The 22667-nt window shown below is 36.6% G+C and overlaps 2 protein-coding genes across 2 annotated transcripts in view; one reads left to right on the plus strand and one right to left on the minus strand.

Annotated features, from left to right (window-relative positions):
• The first annotated feature begins 1445 nt into the window (after positions 1-1445).
• On the plus strand, positions 1446-6557 carry LOC145065800 (nucleobase-ascorbate transporter 6-like). The gene is made up of 13 exons (XM_079012886.1): positions 1446-2104; positions 2785-2882; positions 2972-3148; positions 3982-4158; positions 4253-4312; positions 4397-4581; positions 4663-4759; positions 5303-5389; positions 5485-5543; positions 5624-5715; positions 5801-5878; positions 5984-6144; positions 6249-6557. The coding sequence occupies exons 1-13, from the start codon at positions 1993-1995 to the stop codon at positions 6465-6467; spliced, it is 1602 nt and encodes a 533-aa protein (XP_078869012.1). The 5' UTR covers positions 1446-1992; the 3' UTR covers positions 6468-6557.
• A 2993-nt stretch (positions 6558-9550) lies between these two features.
• Positions 9551-22667, minus strand: part of LOC145068236 (uncharacterized) — a 46135-nt gene continuing 33018 nt past the window's right edge. The window contains exons 6-14 of the mRNA XM_079015197.1: positions 11398-11664; positions 11189-11295; positions 11014-11106; positions 10829-10908; positions 10725-10746; positions 10338-10450; positions 10104-10224; positions 9788-10015; positions 9551-9637 (exon numbers count right to left, since the gene is read on the minus strand). Of these exons, the coding sequence (XP_078871323.1) occupies positions 9551-9637; positions 9788-10015; positions 10104-10224; positions 10338-10450; positions 10725-10746; positions 10829-10908; positions 11014-11106; positions 11189-11295; positions 11398-11664 (1118 nt within the window). The remainder of the gene's footprint in view (positions 9638-9787; positions 10016-10103; positions 10225-10337; positions 10451-10724; positions 10747-10828; positions 10909-11013; positions 11107-11188; positions 11296-11397; positions 11665-22667) is intronic.

Consider the following 22667-nt stretch of genomic DNA (forward strand, 5'->3'; position numbering starts at 1 on the left):
GTGGAAGGAGATGAGATAGGCTTCCATAGATTAAAAAAGAAATGGATAATCTTCACTAAAAAAAAGGAAGAAGATGAGGACTTGTACTCTTCGCAGAAGTGTTGTGTACCCAAGAGAGAGAGAGAGAGAGAGAGAGGGCCCCTTCTTAATTTATTAATTATTAAAATAAATATATTAATATTAGATTTAAAAAGAAATGAAAAAAATTGAATAATAAATAACCTAAAGGTATTACAGTCATTTCACTATTTAGAGGGACAAAAAACGTAATGAAATTAGTTCAAAAAGACCATCAATCCACAAAACTCATTATTTGAACCAAAACTCTAAAAAATTACACACCACAAGGATATTTTTGCAATTTTGTCTAAGAACATATAAAAAAATCCAATAACAAAAATAACCTAAACCCAATATAAAAGAAAATTAGTTGTCAAACATATCATAATCCATTATGATGGTCAAATCAATGGTCACACCTATCATTTGTACGAGATGTTTCTTTTATTTAAAATTTTGAATAATCCATATGAAAATATAAAATACAACTATGATATATATATTATATCTTCTGTCACGTTACATGTCATTTTCTATATTATTTATTTTTTTTCTAGCAAACGTTCCTCAGCATGTAGGGAGGCCACCTCAGCCTCTCCGCGACATTCTTGATCCCTAATTACAAACACTCTAAGACTGGAGGGAGTGGTGCCACACTCCCTCCTCCTACCGTGTTTTTTTACAACACCCAAGGGGTGGAGAGACAGAGGACGAGATAGAGAAAGAAGAGAGAGATAAAGAGATAGAGGAAGAGAGAAAGCAAGGGATCTCTCCCAATTTCTACCGCAGTCTCAAACTGCACTTCCAAAACCATATAGAGGGGGCGGTGTTTCAGTGTCACATCAGCTGAACCGCACCCCACACCCTGCAGCCTAATTACAACCATTATACACATCACTAAATCATAAAATTTAATGTGGATTTCATTTTTTTGGAATAATGATCTCCCATTATTTATATCTTGATGGGTTTTCATTTGTTTCCCCGTTTAAGAAATTACTTTGTTTGGTAATTAAACAAACTACACACAATTCAAACGTGTAATATAAACAAACATCATACTAAAAAAACACAAACGGTTATATGATAACAAACATTTAATCTCTGAATAAATGAAACATCATATTCGATACCATTGACCATTATGTATGATTTTCACACCTATCATACGATTCTGGGCATATACAAAACAAAACCGAATTCTTTGAGTGCAAAGGAAGGAATCATTTCTTATTATATGATGTAAATGCAACAAGATATGTCATAAAATTATGGCTTTAATTTACTGAAAATTTATTATTCAGGTAGGTGATAGGATCAGTACAAATCATTAAAGCAAGGCCATTTGAATGGCTTCCTTGTGCATGACTGTACAAAGTGCACAGATGAGTAAAGTTGGCAGTGGGGAAGATAGAGAGAGAGAGATGCTTTACAACTTTTTCTTTACTCTAAAGAATCAAAAGTAAAACACTCTCAAAACCCTAAACCAATTGAATTCAAAAAAGAACCAAAATATTCCTCATAAAGATAGTATTTTGATTTTCTTTGGTTCCTTACTCTCATCTTTCTCTATTACTTAACTCTGTTTCACACCCCTTTTCCCTTTTTTCCTAAAAAAATCATCAAAACCAGTTCCACCATGTTTTCTTGAAGAGTTCTATCAAGTGGGTGTTCATTCTTTAATCTTTTGTGTCATCACATTGTCTACAATCAAGATTTCAAGAAAAAGTTTGCATTTTTTTTCCACAGAAATTTGCGTCGTGGTATTGTGATCCATTTATTTATGCTTTTTAGATAGGAAACAACAGGTTATGGGGATTGAGTGATACCCTTTTCAAGATTTTGTGTCATATTGTTGAAATCAAGGTTATATCGTGTCGAAATTTGTGGGTTTTTTTTGGATTCATAAGAAAAAAGTTTTAGACGACAGAGATGGCCGGAGGAGGGCAAGCGCCACCGCCGAAACAAGATGAGTTGCAGCCGCATCCTGCTAAAGATCAGCTTCCGAATGTTTCTTATTGCATAACAAGTCCACCACCATGGCGTAAGTTTTTGCTCTGTTTCTTCTTCTTCTTCTTCTTCTTCAAACACATACTTATCTTTTTATTCGTAATGTTTTTTCTCATTTTTCTCATGGGTTTCTAGCATTTTTTGTGTTATCTCATGTGGGGTTTGATCAGTAAATACCCTTATGTGTAAACATTCCGAATGAGTTGTTCAAAAACGAAATTACAAAACTATGTAAAATTTGGATCATGATTACATTTTTTTATTATTATTTATATTGCTTTCAAAGTAAAATTGTTAACTTGCAAGGATGATTGATTATGGAGGAAAAGAAAAGCTTGATTGATTGATCATAACTTCAACAAAATTGAACGTTCTTGCAAAATCAGTGTTAAAAAAAAAAGATTAATTTTAATGTAAAACGAAGAATGATGGTTAAAGCTTTAAACTCAATCATTATGTGTTTTATTGTGCGTGTGTTTTGATAAAATTTATGTTTGTGTGTATTTTAACTGCTCATTTGTGTGAAAATTAACTATTAATTACATCACGAAATGATTTTTCTGTTTTTATTTTTAATTTTTCTAATTAAAAAAGAAAACCCTCTTGAGATAAAAGTCGAATTATTCATCTTACGCTTTTTGTTTACATAAAATTACCAAAATGCCCTCCTTCACTTTCTTATTGTTAATTGACATTTTCTTGAATTTGCAACAGCCGAGGCAATACTTTTAGGTTTTCAGCATTATCTTGTGATGCTTGGAACAACCGTTCTGATTCCCACTACTCTCGTTCCTCAAATGGGTGGAGGGCATGTAAGTCATTTCACAAGATCTCAACTGCAATGTTGGTTTTTATTTTTAGTCGATAATTTGATTGGATACATGGGTTTTGTTTGTTTTAGGAAGAAAAAGCCAAAATGATTCAGACACTACTCTTCGTTGCGGGCATCAACACATTAACACAAACACTTTTTGGAACTCGTTTGCCAGCTGTCATTGGAGGCTCCTTTACTTTCATCCCTACAACCATTTCAATCATCTTGGCTGCTCGATATACTGACATTCTCGATCCTCAAGAGGTAAAACTAAACCTTATTAGTAGCCAGTGGCAGCGGTATCAGGTGGTGTCTTCCCTTTTGAGGTCGAAGGTTCAAATCCCGTCGTGGACATAGGTGGAATAGGTGTTGTTAGCTTAAGAGTAGATTAGATTTGCCGGTTCAAAAAAAAAAAAAATTCAAGATTTAACAAGGTCATTTTACGTCTTTTACATATAAAAAATGTATTTAGGTAATATAAAAATCTTCAATTTTTGTCCACCTGAGATCTACTTATTAATCACCCGTCCCATCTTTTTGGGTGGAACAAAATGCTGCAATTTTTATCCATCTAACATCAACTCACATAGTTACTACTCCAGTAGTAACTACATGCCCCATTTTTTTGGATGGGACAAAAATATGTTATTTTTGTCCATATGACATCAACTCAGGTAGTTACTACTCTAGTAGTACTACTTACATGTCCATCTTTTTGGATGGGACAAAATGCTGTAATTTTTGTTTATCTGACATCAGGTAGTTACTACTCTAGTAGTAGTAACTATCTGTCCCATTTTTTTCGATGGGACAAAAAGATGCAATTTTTGTCCCATATTTTTTGTGAGACAAAAATTTGCTATTTTAAACCTATTAACATCAAGTAGAGTAAAAAAGTTGTATATTTTGTCCAACTTTTTTTTGGTTAAGACAAAAGATAAGAATTTTTGTTCTTTTTTTTATGGGACGAAAATTGCAATTTTTTTTGTTCTTCTGGCTTGTTCCATTTTGTCATGAATAACAAATGGGGCCTATAAGTAGGGTTTTTATTAAAAAATTTAAGCCAATTTAATCCCAATTTCTTGATGATTATATAGAAATTTGAGAGAATTATGAGAGGGACACAAGGTGCTCTTATTGTGGCCTCAACTCTTCAAATTGTGCTTGGTTTTAGTGGACTTTGGCGCAATATCACAAGGTTCATGAGTCCATTGTCAGCAGTTCCACTCGTTGCTCTAACTGGATATGGGCTATACGAGTTTGGCTTTCCCTTGGTATAATACAATTTCATAACATCTCACTTTTATAAATTATAACATCTTCTTTTTTCATACTTTTAGTTTTATATACTCGTATCATTTTCTTTAGGTTGCTAAATGTATCGAGATTGGACTTCCCCAAATCGTGTTTCTCCTGATTTTCTCACAGGTATTTATTAATAAAATGTTTTAATAAGAAAAAAATGAAATTAGAATGCTATTGTGTTAAACTACAATGATGTTTTTATTGCAGTATATACCACATCTTATGAGTGGAAAGAGTCATATATTTGATCGATTTGCTGTTTTATTTTCTGTTGTGATTGTGTGGATATATGCTCATTTACTCACTGTTGGTGGGGCCTACAAGAACAAATCTGACACAACTCAATATAGTTGTAGAACCGATCGTGCTGGAATCATAGGCGCTGCTCCTTGGTATACAATCTTTTTTTCATCGAATTTTGTTTATGTATTCTTAAATTCCACAAATTGTTTAAAAATTGTTTTTTTTTATAGGATACGAGTTCCTTATCCGTTTCAATGGGGAGCTCCAACATTTGATGCCGGAGAAGCTTTTGCTATGATGGCTGCTTCATTCGTGTCTCTTGTCGAGGTTGTTTACATTTAAATTTAGTGTTTGGATTTTTCAAAAGTCTATTTATTCATTTAAACTAGAGCAAATTACATGAATGATCCCTATGGTTTAGGGTAATTTGCGCGTTTGGTCCTTAACTTAATTTTTTACTTGGAAGGTCCTTACTGTTTTTGTTAGGCGTTTGGTTCTGTCTTACCTAAAAAGACTATTTTGCCATTGATTTTTTAATTTATTTAAATAAACACATCTCCAACCCACTTCCGTCCCCTTATCTTACCTACCTCACAATTGATTCATATTTAAATAATACGTAGTTTTTTTTAGGTAAAACCGAGACCAAGCACGTAATAAAAAACAAACAGTAGGAACCAAACGCGTAACAAAAGCAAACAACAGAAACCTTCCAAATTAAAAAAATAAGTTATGAATTAAATACAGAAATTACCTCAAACCATTAGTAAAATTTACTCTTTTTAAACTATACCTTGTATTTTTACACATGATAAGAAATATTCATTTTATTCTATCTTAATGGATTCTTTATTGGATTTTTCAAAACAGTCTACTGGCGCGTTCATTGCGGTTGCTAGATACGCGAGTGCAACACCTATGCCGCCTTCGGTTCTTAGCCGCGGCATTGGTTGGCAGGTACCGGAATACTAATTCCGCCGTAGCTCCGCCACTCCACCACCCAATTCCATCCATGATTTCGACTGATTCTTTATCGTTTTTTCTTTTTGAAGGGAGTCGGCATTTTGTTTTCTGGAATCTTTGGAACAGGAAATGGTTCAGCCGTATCAGTGTAAGCTTATACTTATTACAGTTTAATTGATAAAATTGTCAAGATTTCTTTGCAAGATTCTTAAATCAAAAATATTACAGCGAAAATGCTGGCTTACTTGGCTTAACACGCGTTGGTAGCAGAAGGGTTGTCCAGATTTCTGCTGGCTTCATGATATTCTTCTCTGTTCTTGGTAATAATCAAATTCATTATTCTACATAAGCATTCGATTCATCTTTCTGTTTCTTAATTTCTTGATGACTGAACTCGAATTGCAGGAAAATTTGGGGCTGTATTTGCATCGATTCCCGCGCCGATTGTTGCAGCGTTGTATTGTCTGTTCTTCGCCTATGTTGGTACGCATTAAACGTTAAAGCATTTTCAAGTTGCAGTTTAGGTTAAATTTTCTGCTAATCTGTTAATCTGGTGATTATTTTCTTGAAATCTTTGAATGAAAACAGGCTCAGCAGGTCTTGGATTTCTCCAATTTTGTAATTTAAACAGTTTCAGAGTAAAATTCATTCTTGGATTCTCGATCTTTATGGGGTTATCGATACCACAATACTTCAATGAGTACACTGCGATAAAGGGTTATGGTCCTGTCCACACGAAAGCCAGATGGGTAAGAAGTGTTCATCGAATTTTAATTTGAGATGTACCGATTTTGACCACAAAAAGTCAAACTTACACTAATGAGAACCCTTTTGATTCCTTTTCTTTCTTTAGTGGAATGATATGATAAATGTGCCTTTCTCTTCGGAAGCATTTGTGGGTGGATTATTGGCCATGTTGCTTGATGTTACATTAAGGCAGAAAGATGCTGCAACAAGGAAGGATAGAGGGATGCATTGGTGGGACAAATATAGATCTTTCAAGACGGATACAAGGAGTGAAGAATTTTACTCATTGCCCTTTAATCTCAACAAGTTTTTCCCTTCGGTTTGATTGAAAGATGGGATCTTGTTACACGTTTGCATAGTGCATTGTTTTGAATATTTAATCTTTATGCATATTCTATCTTTAAATCTTGATCAACTTTTGGCCTATGGTGCCCATCTTACAAAAAGTCCAAACCTTTTTTGGCATTCCTTGCTTTCTTGAATTTCATTGGATTTTTTCAAGACTCTAAAAAACCACCTTGGAGAAGGAACTTTTGTGTTATAAAATGTAACAAGAGAACAAAAGACATGTAAATAGATTGATTAAGACATGTTACCCTAATTACTATACTTAAAATAATTTTAATCCCTAATATAACTGATGTCTCATGTCTGATGTTTGTGTTCAAATTAATATATCATCAAGAAATACCAATCTAGAAATACCAATCTAGAACGAAAAAACAACAATTACTTTTTCATCCTCCATGAAGCATAATGGTATCTTTGTTTGTGTAGAGAAGGGAGACTCTTTAATGTTAGTTGAGGAAAAATAAAGTAGTACTACATATATCAAATTATATATACTTAACTTTTTATATTTAAACTAGATTATAACTCGTGTTAAACGCGGAAGAGCGTATAAAAAAACATAGAATTGTAAACATATATTACATCATAGGAAGCATGACAATTAAAAGTACATTACCATAGCTATTTTAAATTCATTATCATACATTACAATAGCTATTTTAACCTCATAACAATTAAAAGAATAAATAAAAAAAACTAATAAATCATAGAGTAATAAAATATTTAAATAGTTCATTACAAAAAAACAACTATGTTCGAATGCAAATTAAAATATATATAATCACTAATATCTACTTGGCATACTCACTTTATCAAAATCAGAACGGACTGAAAAAACTTGTTGAGAAGGATGTGCCGGAACTACATACTCAATCATATTTCCTTTAAAGAAATATAGGGTACTGTTTCTATAATCTCATCATTCATGTGCACCTTCATTGTAGTTACTAACATTTACTTTAACCCACCGATTTTGAATGAAAACCTAAATAGCCCACAAATGATCTTCACTTACAGAGAAATATCCCAATTTTCCGTGAAACTTGATCAGTCTCGATGCATACGGTCTGAAGTCATTAATAATAGAAGGTGCAAATATGAGTATATGTTCTTCTGAATAAATATCAAATCGCAATATGGTATCATTAGATAATAAGAAGTAAACGACACCGCCACTTGTAACTACTTCATCAGAAACAGGATAAACAGATGAAGGTAACTGGATATTTTGAAAATCCATCTATTGCCATGTAGTAGATGAAAACAATTCTATGTTGTAGTAATCGTAGTCCACTTTTTCCGTAAGCATATCACTACAAATAAAATAACATATAAGTAAATAATAAAGAAAATTAATAACATAAAATATACTACATATAAACTCTTACGATGACTTTGTGTATGACAATCGAATGACCTTGAAATGTAACGGATTCGAACCGATAACTACCAAAGCAAACTTTGCCGTAATGTATTAAGAGGTCGGAGAAGGTATCCATTTGAAATCTGTAGTCGTTGGTTTGATAACAAATAACAACTTTGAAACGTATTCATTTGGATCATAGGATTCAACAAGAAGGAGTCCGCACAATGATGATACTAAAATAGTACAAGTATGTGGTAGCAAATGAATGTCAAGATTGTTGCTAGCAGAAGACGGAACAAAGTGACGCTCTATATTTCTCCATGGTTTTTTTTTGTTGAACGATAATTCCACAAACCACATTATTTCTAAGGTTGTAGTTATGAAGAACATGGTTGCTATATATTAGATTTTCATAATATTTATTTGTACAACGTATAGTATTAAATGTTTGTAATGATGTTCATGAAAGTATTTCCATAATTAATTCAGAAGCCAATAACGATAACTACAAAAGAAAGAAATAATAAGATAATAGTATCAGAAAAACTTAAAATTTAATGTTTCATGACATACAAATTGAAATGATAATAAGTATACTGTTTGTAGTATTGATGGTAAAGAATTTTACCCGATCCATTTTCAATATTTTTTCCAATTCATCAATGATTGTATTGTTAGACCGATCCTTGAGATAGCATAACCTTCTGTTTTGTTCTTCAAATTGTCATGTGTAATTTGAATTTTGAACGCCATCTTTTTTTTCTAATAGTATATTCAGAGCAGATGGATAAATTTCGTTATTACAATCCTAAAAAAAGAACGTTTATAAAAATAGATATAAAAAATAATAAAGTTGTTTTATGTAAATGATTTTATTCAGTTACCATATGCAAACGATGTATATTTATGAAAATAAAATTTAAATTTGACTTTGACAAATAAAAGTAGGTGAATATCATATATAATAAAAATATAAATTTTCGTGTGTGTTTATATATATATATATATATATATATATATATATATATATATATATATATATATATATATATATATATATATATATATATATTGGGAACTGAATATTAGAAGGGTTTAAATTAGGTAAACAGTAAAGCATACATATAATTATGGTAGGAATAAATAAAATATAGAAAAATACATTTTGAATACTTACATTATGATTTTATTCTGTTACCATATGTAAACGATGTATATTTGTGCAAATAAAATTTAAATTTCATTTAGACAAATAAAAGTAGGTGAATTAGCATATATAAAAAAAATTATTAATTTTCGTGTGTGTGTGTGTGTATATATATATATATATATATATAAATTTATAAAATCAAATGACGAACAAAAGAAAAAGAAACAAAATATCCATTAAATCAAAACAGTTCAATAACTTGAAATTGTCATAACTTCCAATTCTATCATTGTGTTCACACCAAATAACAACCCAATAAAATTTTAAAAACAACCAAAAGATCCATAAACAGACGATTAAAAGTGCGACACACAAAAGATTAAAAAGAAAATGTCTCTAAACATATCGAAGATGATATGTAAAATTTTGTTGGGCGGCTTCATATTAGTCCAACTTTTCCAACTTTTGAATCTTCAAGGTATCTCGTACAGCACGAGTTTTTGAAGAAGACCACTCTAAAGAGTCAGTGTTGGCATCAATCTCAATAGGGGGTTTCCCCCGTACTGGATGATGGTGTTACAGCTTCAAGGTCAACAACATCAAGATCATGCACACAATTAGTATTTTCCTGTACAAAACAGAAAATAATAAAAATCGATCAAGTAAAATAAAAAACAAAACATAACATATTTGCACAAATTCATAAAAAATGAAAGAAAAATATATTGAAGAGAGGGCATAGGGTTTGACTTTGGAAATATATGAGACAGTTACCAACCTTATTTGGCTTGTTAATAGGAGTACCATTATCATTTATATTATGGTGTTGATGATTTGGTGACCGTTTAAAAACCTCAACAAGAACCCTTTCATCATCAGTCAACTTATGCACAGTGTAAGCATGATAGTTGTTCTGTAGATTGAACATGGATATCTGAACTTTGAAGACAAACTTCTTATTTAGAAGGATTTTGAACTCATCAGGTATCTGTTGTCGCCCTTGATCCTAATTTACATTATAAAATGGTTGGAAAAGTTAAAGAAGAAAAATCATATATGTCAATCATTTAAATAATGGAGATATTTTATCAAACCATAGCTATTTTTCCCATCAACCATTGGTTTCCACGATGAATAAGATCTTTTACATGACGCTCAAACAATACGAACGAAGAAGACCCACTTTCATCTTGCACACGAACTACTATCCTAATCCTAAAAATTATAACATAATACTTATATTTAGTTTGACATACACAATGAAATATATGAAAAAAGTAAAATACATGTATAGTCAAAGAGATAATAATTACTTAGTTTCCAAATACATCCGAGACAAATCCACAACCATCACAGTGAAAAGGGCCAATATTAATATCATCATCATTTTTAGTAACTTTTTTAGAACAATCACGACAATAAAATGAATACCAGCCATCATCTAAATCAAAACCAATGATAGTAGCGATAATGATAGTAACTTTTCATATATAGGATTGAAAGGAATTATATTAAAATATTATTTCATATGAATTGTATATAGAAAATCAAAACGATAATAGAATGCGGAAACTGTTATATAAAAATGTTAAGTAAACCTCATTAAAATCAGGAATCTCATCAATGTTTTTTATTTGAAAACGGAGGTATTAATCCTCTGGATTAGCCACAACAGTATATAAGTTGAGCTAGGATGTACGACTAGAAGACTCAACATTCGTATCCAAAGCATTAAGACTACATATACAAAAAAAGTGAGGTTATTAAAAAAAATAATGATTTAGTAAGATAAATGTGTTAACTATGGTAAATAACATACTCTGATTTGAACTCTAAAATCTGAGGCATAGCATCATTTATATGCAATCTAGACCCAAACAAATAATTACCAACTTGAGGCTGACATGCAAATAAAAAGTAGGATAATATTGTCAGTAATTACTTTGAAGTTGAAATGATAATTTGTTGTAAAAAATCTTTACCACCCCAAATTTTGAGTTTTGCCAAATGTAGCAGGATAAAAACAGGAGCAATCTCATTATGATGTTGTGAAATGTAAGTATTCAGCTTCAGTGCAAAAACTGCCCCACAAAACGACTGCAATTCTCGTACCACTAAATATGCATGATGGTTATTAATGAAAGATAAATATAAATGGGGGAATGTGTAATAATAATACGAATGTGTACCTTAAATCCTGAGCAACCAGATTCATTAACCTTTTCTCTCTTCCATACTCAACAATGACTCGCATGGGATCAGTTGACACAACTTCACCTAGAAAATCTATGTGAAAAAATGTAATAAATTATTAATAATAATCCAAATGTGTATTACATTAAAAACTGAAGTATAGAAATAAGTTAAATTAATAACATAACAACATACCAAATGCAACACGAGTGTCAAAGTTCCTGGCTAGCGAATCTGGGAAAGAGATAAAATGATAAGGATCTACCGTATCAACAAAATCAGTGGATACACGAACTTTTGTGGTTTTGTAGAAATTGATTTTATGTTTATGAGGAACAAGCATGTATTCGCTTTCATTGCTAGCCATAACGAAGTTACTGATCTCCCGGACAGCTCCTTCATCGAATAGGGATTCAAATATAGAAATAAGATTTTTTTTATTGTTGCTTATATTCCACTTCCCTGTAGGTGACAATGAAAGATAAAAAAGTGTAAAAAAAAAGTATTAAAAATAGAAAAACATCTTTATGCCAGGAAATATTCAGTAAAGTCCAACCTATTATCTCATTATATACAAAAAAACATTTTATTATTATTATTAATTTTGTTAAAAAAAACCGACTTATTTTGTTGTATCGTTTAAAAGAAAAAAAGTTACAGTTATCCAAACAATGTGACCGGCTGATTATATGACCTGACACAATTAATAATAAGAAGAAACGAACATATTTAATGGATTATTAAAACTAATAAAGCTATATAACAGATTTCATTACGTAGAATAAATTCCAATGAAGGGCTCAGGAACCAAAATCACGAGATTTTGAATAATTGTAAATTTATCATATTGATAAAAAAAGAAAGGAATAATAAGAGATTTCATTACATAGACTAAAGTTTATTATTAAAAATAATAAAGTTGATTATTAAAATTATATGAATAGAAGTAAAAAAGCATAACAGAAATCGAATTTAAACTTTTTTTAATAGAAATAACATAAGAATTTGACAATATAAAAAATAAAGTGTGTAAAAACAGTACCTCCTGGTCAATTAAAAATCATGTCTAGGCTTGCGAACCATATTAGGATTGTTTATATAGGTCGGCTTCCAAAGCATGATAACTTTAATACATATGTTTCGAGACTCTTTGGATGCATTGATTTCCGCAACCTTATTAAAGATGACCTGATATGCATTGTTAGCTGTTATGGAATACTATTATCTGCAATGAAAGGAGATAATTAGTTAGAGAAAAATTGTTTGTGAATGAAAAATCGTAGAGTATATTTATAGGGAAAATATAAATTTGGTAAATGTTGATATGACATAAAGATTTTGGAATATAATATCATATTCATACTTCAAATATGTCTTATGTATGGTACGATATCGAAAATAATTTCAATATAACATGTAAGATATAATTACAAAAATAGATAAATCATACCTAATTTAAGATAATAATTACCATATAAAAAACTGTAGAATAAAAAAAAATATAATAAATATATAATATTTAAAAAAATATGATATATAATTACAATAATAGAAGGTGAGTACAAACCTTTCTGGACATGATTCTCTACTTCAATTTCTGAAAACTTCTTGTTTTATTTTTTGTTTACATATAGTGTTATATGAACAATTGTACGTTTTCATCAATCTTTGTATATTAGAAAACAGTTTACTATGTTCTAATTAAAATTTGTCACTTCGACTCCAAACAAAAGAATTGATATAAAATTTCAAATATGACAAGAAAATATTGGTTGATGATGTTTGAGTTCAAGGTAATTAAACGTAAGTGTTGATATTTTAATGAACAATAATTGTATGTGAGCTAGAAAGTCAAATTCTGACTTTTGTAATGGACGTTAAGTTGTTAATTTTGAAGGATAATTTAGGAAATAGGACTCAGATTTATAAACTTTTATTTTCAATTGAAAATTGCGACTTTAATTTAACATAAAGAAAAAAACAAAACAAAAGGTTTCGACATATTTTATAACACAACAAAATTTGGATATGCTAACTAAAAACAATATTTGTAAATACACTATTTTAACGCAATTTAGCCCACTTTAAGTATTAACATTATAAGATTCTCTTATAGATATCATCCGACTTTTGCTGCTCCAAAGTTTCTGATTCATTCTATAAAAAAAAACTTCTGTCATGATGAAGTAATGAACACTTCATAAAAAAAGTAACCATATGATTATATGAACAATATCTTAATACTTAATACCATTTTGATATGCTCATGCTCAGTGATAATCTTTTTGACTTTCTTGTTGGCATTCTCTAGCAAGTTTGTAAGATCTAATCAAGAAGCAAAGTTAGCATATGTCAAAGTAGATATTGTCTGAAGCAGTTCAAATGAAAAATAAAGGACAAATGATTCAAGCATATAATCATTAGTACATGAGACACTTTAGAAATTAAATGCATGACTACTATTGATCAGCTCCTTGAAATACCTGCACTTATATTCTCAAATACAGTACTACTATTGATCGGTTCTCCTATTGTCTAACTCATGGTACACCTGTAGCAAAGGTGTAACACCTGGTTCCTGGTACGTATTTTTAATTAAAGTATTTTGTATTTTGGCCTGGGACTCGGCGAATTGATGGCTCAACTCGTCGAGTAAAAGCGCATTGGACACGGGAGTTAAGTGGATGACTCGACGAGTCCGTGCTGTCTGGACAAAAACCCTAATATAAGGGTTTGCACCCTATATAAACACATTTATCTCAGCCTCCCTTGTCCCTAACACTCTCCCAGAGCTGCATAACGAAACTCTAGCCGTTTGTGTGTGTGCTAAGGCCATTTTGGTGTTTTTGTTGAACTTGTGAAGCTTGGAAGGAAGAAGAGGAGTTGAGTATTCGACTTGGGGCTTGTAGGCCCAGAAATCTCATTCCATCTTCAGCTTAATCAAGGTAAAATGCCCCTGCTTTGGTCTTTCATTTGATTGTTCATCTTTAGAATATGGATCTTGGGTGCATTTGGGGCTTTTCAAGCCATTTTCGGACTTAAGGGGTGTTATGTGGACTTTAGCTTCAGATCTGGGCCTTAAGAGGGGTCTCATGGCATAAAGGTGCCAACTTTAGGGCCATGAGAGCCCCATGCACATTGTAAGCCACTTTGTATGGATTTTTGAGCTAAATACCCCATGCATGTGCATCAAGTTTGGAACTTTATGTATAAATGGACATTAGGATGCCAGATCTATGGTTTTGATGTGTTGGAACTCATTTAAATTGACTGTATGAAGTTGGTCAAGACTGGACTCGGCGAGTTATTCTTGGCACTCGACGAGTCGGTGACCATGGTGCACCAAACCCTTCCTATGAATGGGTAAATGTTAGGAGGGAAGTCCCTTGTGGGTTTAGACGCGAAAAGGGGACCTGGGAGTCATGGGACCCGGCGAGTGGTATGCGTAACTCGGCGAGTCCATAGCAATCTCCCAATCTTTTAAGATGGACTCGACGAGTTGTTCATACAACTCGGCGAGTCATAGACTGGACAAGTTCTTATGTTGGAGATGAACTCGACGAGTTCAAGGAGGAACTCGGCGAGTCGGATGAAGATGGTCCCAATGTTATGATTGAAGGAGAACCCGTCGAGTTATGCTAGGCTCGACGAGTGGAGACGGGGTTTGTGTAGGATTAGAGGAGCATGGACTCGATAAGTTGGTAGGCCAACTCGGCGAGTCAGGTCAACTGAATGTTGACTTTGATCAATGTTGACTTTGACTGAGTTTGGACCGACCCTGTTTAGGGTTGTATGTGATATGTGTTGACTTGAAGGTTGTCGTGTAGGGATCGAGAAGTCGTAGGGAGTCGACTTGTGCGCCGGGGATATTTCAGACACTGCACGACATTGAGGTGAGTTACCTTCCAGTAGGGGTGGGTCTAAGGCCACAATGTCGGCCCACCAAAAAGGGGTCTTTATATGTGATTTATTTGGATTATATGTTATGTGTGTAGTAGGGATTAGTTTCCCTAACAGTGGTCCATAGGACCCAAGGGTAGGTCAGTACCCGGATATGCCTGACTGTATGTTTATATCTGTTGATTGCATGTTAGTAGTAGGGGATGAAATAGTCCCCAGTTACCGGTTGAAAGATACCGATGCTGATTACCGGTTGAAAGATACCGATGATGGTTACCGGTTGAAAGATACCGATGAAGTTTACCGGTCGAAAGATACCGATGAAGGTTACCGGTTAAAAGACACCGATGAATGATACCGGTTGAAAGATACCGACGATATTATATGGTATGTGGTATTATGGGGGAACTCACTAAGCTTCGTGCTTACAGTTTTGGTTTTGGTTTCAGGTACCTCTTCGTCGATGGGGAAAGAGCCGGCGGCGTAGCAGCGCATCACACACACTCACATGTTCCGCAAGATGTTTTAGGACCGTACTCTGATTTTCAATGTTTATGATGTTATGGTTTGAAATACAATTTTAAATTTTGTAATGAATATTTATGGACAATGACTTGGTACAAATGTTTGCTAAACACGCTAATTCCAAAAACGAAATTTTTGGCCTTGAAATTTGGGTCGTTACAAGTTGGTATCAGAGCCCTGGTTTGAGGGATCCGGACACACCCTCGGGGGTGTCTGGACTCAAACGGAGGGACTAAAAGATTTTTCAATGAAAATGGTTTTCTAAAGGCTAACCTGAGAAATTTTAAGAAAAGCGAAGTGTGTGATGCGTGCGACCGGTCGGGCTCAAGTAAATTTTCCCAAGATACTCATACTTGTTATGTTATGTTATATGGTTTTGATTCAGAAAACTGCATGCTAGAATAGGAATAAGGATCTAGGAGGATGCCTTGTGTGCCTGATATATGATTCTGAGAACTGTATGCTAGTTAGGGCTAAGGATCTAGGATGGATGCCTTATGTGCCTGTTGTTTGAGCTGTATGCTAGGACTGTTTAGTCAGTAGTAGGATGACCTGTATAGGTTATGCCTGGTTTGATTACTCAAAGCCCAAATGCTGCTTGCTTTGTGCTATGGGGGTTCTGACCAGCTTCAACTAACTAGGGAGTGGATATGTAACAGTATCCGCAAGCTAGTTAGGGGGGAGGTGGTGGGGACACTCAGTGCAGCTAACGGCGGAGAGTGGGTCGGAGAGTGCCCTAGGCAAGCCTAGGATGAGGTCAGTGGAAAGGGTATCGGTAAAAGGGACTTGGTGAAGTCGAAGCAATTCTTGAGGAAAGTACGGATAGATGTGGAAGGTAGTATGGGCATGTACTACTGAAAGCAGAGGATCTGTACTCGAATCAAGGAGGGCCGAGATTGAACTGGGAAACTTGGTAAGTGTGTGAGATCTCCAAGAAAGTATATGTGACCCTAACATTTGTATGTTATTATTTCAGAATGGTGGTCACACGACATGGAGCAGGATGTTCAGGATCCGAATCAGGATCGGGCTCGGGGGCAGGATCTTAGCATGTGGATGATGGGTTACGCGAGTTCATTACGTTCGAGATCACGAGGGGTATCCTTGATGCGATGCCGGTTATCTTCGGGTCGATCAAGGAATGGATCATTGAGCTGATGGAGGATCGCCTTAGGGCCTTCCGGAGTGACATGACGGCTAGCCAGTCAGGACCACGCACATTGTCCTTTAAGGACTTCAGGGGGAGTGGTGTGCCGGATTTCCATGGGGCGAAGGACCCCATTGCTGCCAGACGATGGATTGCAGACATTGAGTCTGCACAGCTGACCAGCTTCTGCCCCGAGGGGTCGAAGGTACGATTTGCAGCAGGGTGTTTGAGGGACCGGGCTAAGGACTGGTGGGAGTCGGTTGGTGACTCTTTGGGAGCCTCGGCTGTTGAGGCTATGACATGGTCAGATTTTGTGACTCGGTTCAGAGCAGAGTTTGCGCCAGCTATAGAGCTTCAGCAGCTGGCCAGGGAGTTCTTGGATATAATACAGACGACGGAGACTGTGGCGGAGATCATCGCCAAGTTTCGAGAGAGGGCTTTGTTGGTTCCCTAGTATGCCGGTGATGAGGACATGAAGAGAACCCACTACCATGACATGTTACGGGCTGACATCCGAGAGCATGTCAGTTTTTCAGCTTGCCCTACCCTGTACTCCATGATTGCCAGCGCTAGGGAGAGGGAGATTGATTTGGAGCACATCCGGAAGAGGAAGGCAGTGGAAGGGCAGACGGCGGGGGCTTCGGGGAAGAAGCCCAAGGGATCCGATGGTAGGCCGAAAGGCCAGTTTGGGCGGGACCGCTGTGGAAAATGCGGTCGGTCACACGATGGAGCTTGCCACACTGGGTCGGGTTCAGGCTGATATAAGTGTGGCAAGATTGGGCATTTTGGCAGGGATTGTACTGCCCCTACTCCTGCAATTCAGATATCTGACCTGATTTGCTTTCATTGCAATCAGAAGGGCCATAAAAAGTCCAATTGCCCTAGACTGACAGCAGCAACGGCAGCGGCGCCGGCTGTGACGCCGACTCCAGCAACAACACGGGTGGTAGATGGCCGGAAGGCCAAGGTGGAGGCTCCAGTGGTTCGGAGCCGAGCATTTCAGCTGACAGCCGAGGAGGCACACGCTGCACCCGATGTGGTGACGTGTATGATTTCTTATCCTTATGCTTTTATATTATGTCGCTGTAATTTTTGATATATCATGTGCCTCGTTTAGGACCGTTCCATGTGAACGGAATCCCAGTTCAGGTATTGTTTGGTTCGGGTGCCACCCGATCTTTTGTCTCTCTTACGCTTAGCAAGAAGTTTTCGGAGTCTTCGGGCATGTTGGATTACCCACTAGAGGTCGAGATTGATGACGATCGGTCGGTGCGAGCATCGGAGGTCTATCGAGACTGTGTTTTGAGGCTGTTCGAGGAGCGCTACCTGGTGGACCTGGTTCCTATCCCGTTGAGGGAGAACAAAGTGATTATAGGCATGGATTGGTTGAGCCCTAATGGGGCAGTGATAGATTGCGCTCAGCAGCTGGTTCGGATCAGGACCCTAAGTGGGGGAGAGTTGGTAGTTCAGGGCGAGAGGCCACAACAAGGACCAACGGTATGTTCAACAGCGAGAGCTAGGCGTTACCTTCAGCAGGGTTGCACAGGATATGTTGCCTATGTTATGGACGCCCGGGAGGCGGGTAAGGCGACAGTGGTCGAGGTGCCCGTGGTGCGTGAGTTTGCGGACGTATTCCCCGAGGACTTGCCTAGGATACCTCCGGAGAGGCAGGTGGAATTCAGGATCGACCTAGTCCCCGGTGCGGCTCCGATAGCCAAGGCACTGTATCGGCTGGCTCCTCCTGAGATGCAGGAGTTGTCTGTACAGCTACATGAGCTGTTAGGCAAAGGATTCATTAGATCGAGTAGTTCTCCTTGGGGAGCCCCGATATTTTTTGTGAAGAAGAAGGACGGGTCGCATCAGATGTGTATAGATTATCAGGAGCTGAATAAGGTAACGGTGAAGAACCATTACCCACTTCTGAGAATTAATGAACTCTTTGACTAGCTACAGGGAGCATCTTGGTTCTCCAAGATTGATCTGCGTTCCGGATACCATCAGATGAGGGCCAGAGAGGAGGATGTGCAGAAAACTACGTTTCAGACGCGCCTTGGCCATTATGATTTCGTGGTGATGCCTTTCCGGCTCACCAATGCTCCTGTCGCGTTCATGGACCTCATGAACCGCGTGTGTAGACCGGTCTGTGATAGTGTTTATTGATGACATCTTGGTTTACTCCAAGATGTAGGAGGAGAACGAGGAGCATCTATGGGAGGTTCTGGAGACTTTGAGGAAGGAGAACTTGTATGCTAAGTTCTCCAAGTGTGAGTTCTGGTTGCACGAGGTGTAGTTCCTTGGGAATCTCGTCAACCAGGACGGGATTTCAGTGGACCCGGCCAAGGTGGAGGCCGTGATGAGGTGGGAGGTTCCGAAGTCTCCATCCGAGATTTGGAGTTTCATAGGATTAGCCGGCTACTATCGGAGATTCATCCAGGATTTCTCCAAGATATCTGTGCCCCTGACCAGTCTAACGAGGAAGGCCGTGGTCTTTCGTTGGGGGCCTGAGCAGCAGGCCGCATTCGAGACTCTGAGACAGAAATTGTGCGAGGCGCCAATCTTAGCCCTGCCAGAGGGCATGAAGGATTTTGTGGTATATTGCGATGCATCCATCTCAAGTTTGGGCGCAGTTCTGATGCAGAGAGGGCATGTCATCGCCTACGCGTCAAGGCAGCTGAAGCCTCACGAGGCGAATTACCCGACGCATGATTTGGAGCTAGGAGCTGTCGTGTTCGCCCTCAAGATTTGGCGTCATTACCTCTATGGGGTTCGGTGTACGATTTACACGGACCACAAGAGCCTGAGGTATCACATGGACCAGCCGAATCTGAATATGAGACAGTGTCGGTGGCTTGATGTAGTAAAGGATTACGATTGCAACATCCTTTACCATCCGGGAAAGGACAATGTGGAAGCCGACGCGCTTAGCCGCAAGGCAGCGCCGATTAGGGATATTTGTTTTAGGATGACAGTGGTGACTCCGCTGTTGGAGCGGATCCGGGAGGCCCATCATGAGGCGTTGAAGGAGGAACATCGGAAGAACGAGCGGATTGTAGGTCAGGTTTCCTCCTTTGACTATGACAGCCGGGGGTTGTTCACTCTGCACCGTAGGGTGTGGGTCCCGTATCATGGGGGTGTGCGCCAGGTATTGATGGAGGAGGCGCACAAATCTCGATTCTCCATTCACCCGGGGCGACGAAGATGTATAGGGATCTTCGTCTGGATTATTAGTGGCCTTGCATGAAGCGGGACGTGGCATGGTACGTAGAGCGGTGCTTGACCTGCAGGAAGGTCAAGTCCGAGCATCAGAGACCTCACGGCAAGATACAACCATTGGATATCCCGCTGTGGAAATGGGAAGATATCACGATAGATTTTTATCACTAAGCTTCCCAGGACCGCGCGGGGAGTGGATTCGACCTGGGTCATCGTCTATCGATTGACCAAGAGCGCCCATTTTATCCCGATTCAGGAAAGTATTTCGGCCAAAAAGTTGGCCGACATTTATATCCGGGAGGTGGTAGCGCGACACGGGGTGCCATTATCAGTGATTTCAGACAGAGACGTTCGACTTACTTCCAGATTCTGGAAGAAGTTCCATGACGAGATGGGAACTCGTCTGCATTTTAGCATCGCTTTTCACCCGCAGACAGATGGACAGAGTGAGCGGACCATCCGAACCTTGGAAGATATGTTGCGGGCGTGTGTCTTAGACTTCGGAGGTAGTTGGTGATGGGTTTGAGCCATAAGAACTTTCCTATGTGCACATGCAAACCCTAATGCTTGGATCTAGGTTTCTCTAATTAAACATGAAATGTATCCAAGACTTTCATTCATAGATCTCGTGTAAACAAACCATTCATAACATATTAAATCAGATCTAGAAGAATACCTTGAGTTATTTGCTTGATACTTCTTGTTCTTGAAGCTTAGAGTCATAATTATCACTCCTCTAATGGCTTACAAACACCAACTAGCAAGAAGATGATTTGAGAGAGGGAGAGAGGTAAGAAATCAGCCCTAGGGTTTCCTCAATCATAGAGTGGCCGATTTCCTCAACCCTTAGGGCCTATTTATACTATGAGCTCCTAGGGTTTCATCCTAAACCCTAATGGGATAACTTAGCCTCAAAGCAATCCAAAGATCCTTCTAGATGATAACCTTGGACAATTTTAAGGTATCCTTATCTTACAAATCGTCCGCCTTTATTATCTATAAGGATTCATAGCCCAAAATACAACTATCATACATTTGACAGTTTATGCCCCTTTATTCAATTAATCTCTTTAAGTCACAAAATTAATTCCTAATTAATTTATGACTTATATCAATCAAATAATATTATTATTCCTTTAACATATTATTCTTATAATACATTAATAATAATATCTCTTCTCTCTATATAAATCACCCTGTCAAGTTGCTATCGTGAAGGCAACCCAAAAGGACCATGCACAATCGGGTCAAGTACTTACCAAATATAGTTACAGCCTTAGACACTAATCCAATAGTCTCCCACTTAGATAAGTCTAGTAACTATAAATGCAAACACAATCCGATTACCAATCGTATCTCTCAAAGACGCTGTCAACTCTTATCTTATCAGTATCTTGTCCTTTAGATAAGGGATCGTACAGTCCTCTGTTTTGATATCGTGCAAACAATACTTATTGTCTAGCAATTATTTTCTCGATCTCAGATTTATTTGACATAGAACTTAATTGAACACGTCAATTTAGTCCTGACCGGGCCCGACACATAATTCAAATCAAATCATCGAGCGGCCGTGATATCGCTTTTACCCTCTTAGGATAAAAGTAACAGATAAACTTCGACTTATATGCATTTACTTATTCACTAATCAACTATACACAAAAATGCGTTTTATGACATCAATTTAATGATGCGGTTTCTCATTATCAATGCACAACAAATTAGTAAACAATAAACCATATATCTTGGTTTTAAGACCATATGATATTATCGTCTTGCGATCACTTGCAGTGATTCCAACAAGCGCGAGTTTATTCCAATGTTCAAAACTTGTTCATAAGCACTCATGAACGTTGTAGCAAACCTTTTCTATGTCTAATACCATTTAGACAATCTACACACCAATTCATGACAATCTTCATTCATACCTACTTCCAACATATGAACGATTGTGGACTGTTTGAATAATTCGATTATTCTTAATAAACTCAATTATTCTGGAAGTCAAAACATACAAAGTGAAACAATAGTTAAAAAATTAACATAAGACAAAATATTAAATGATACTCCTTTAACTAATCATCAAATGTCAGTTACATTTATCTATTACAAGTTTCCAAACTATCTAATCTAAACTAATATCATCCTTCAGCCCAATGCTCCTAGCGTGCTGCAAGTGCTTAACCCTACTCAGTCCCTTCGTAAGCGGATCTGATGGGTTATCTTCTAATGATATCCTCTTAACCACGAGGTGTCCTTCTTCTACTCGATGGCTAATAAAGTGATTGATAAGTTATTAATTAACTTGATGATCGATTAGATCTATGTAACAGGTAAGCGATGAATATAAAAACAGTAAATAACCCAAGAATGAATCAAGATGTGTCAAATGATTAGATTACTCAATCCTCAGCAGAGCTCGACTAAGAACTTCCGCTGTAGAGGATACTTAGGGTTACAAAAACAAGAACGATAACTTTGTTGAACAAATAAACCTCTAAACGTTACTGATCGTTCTCTCTTTCTAAGATGCATGCAAGCCCCTATATATACAAAACCCTACTAAACTCACGGATGGACAGGCCCATACCGGAGAGACATATTAGACTAACTAACGAGCCCAATAGACGCAACACAAAATACGACCCAACAATCTCCCCCTTTGCGTCAAATTGGAGTGAGA

Source organism: Lactuca serriola, chromosome 8 (assembly GCF_051521515.1).
Source record: "Lactuca serriola cultivar US96UC23 chromosome 8, Lser_US96UC23_V15, whole genome shotgun sequence".
Classification (NCBI taxonomy): Eukaryota; Viridiplantae; Streptophyta; class Magnoliopsida; order Asterales; family Asteraceae; genus Lactuca; species Lactuca serriola.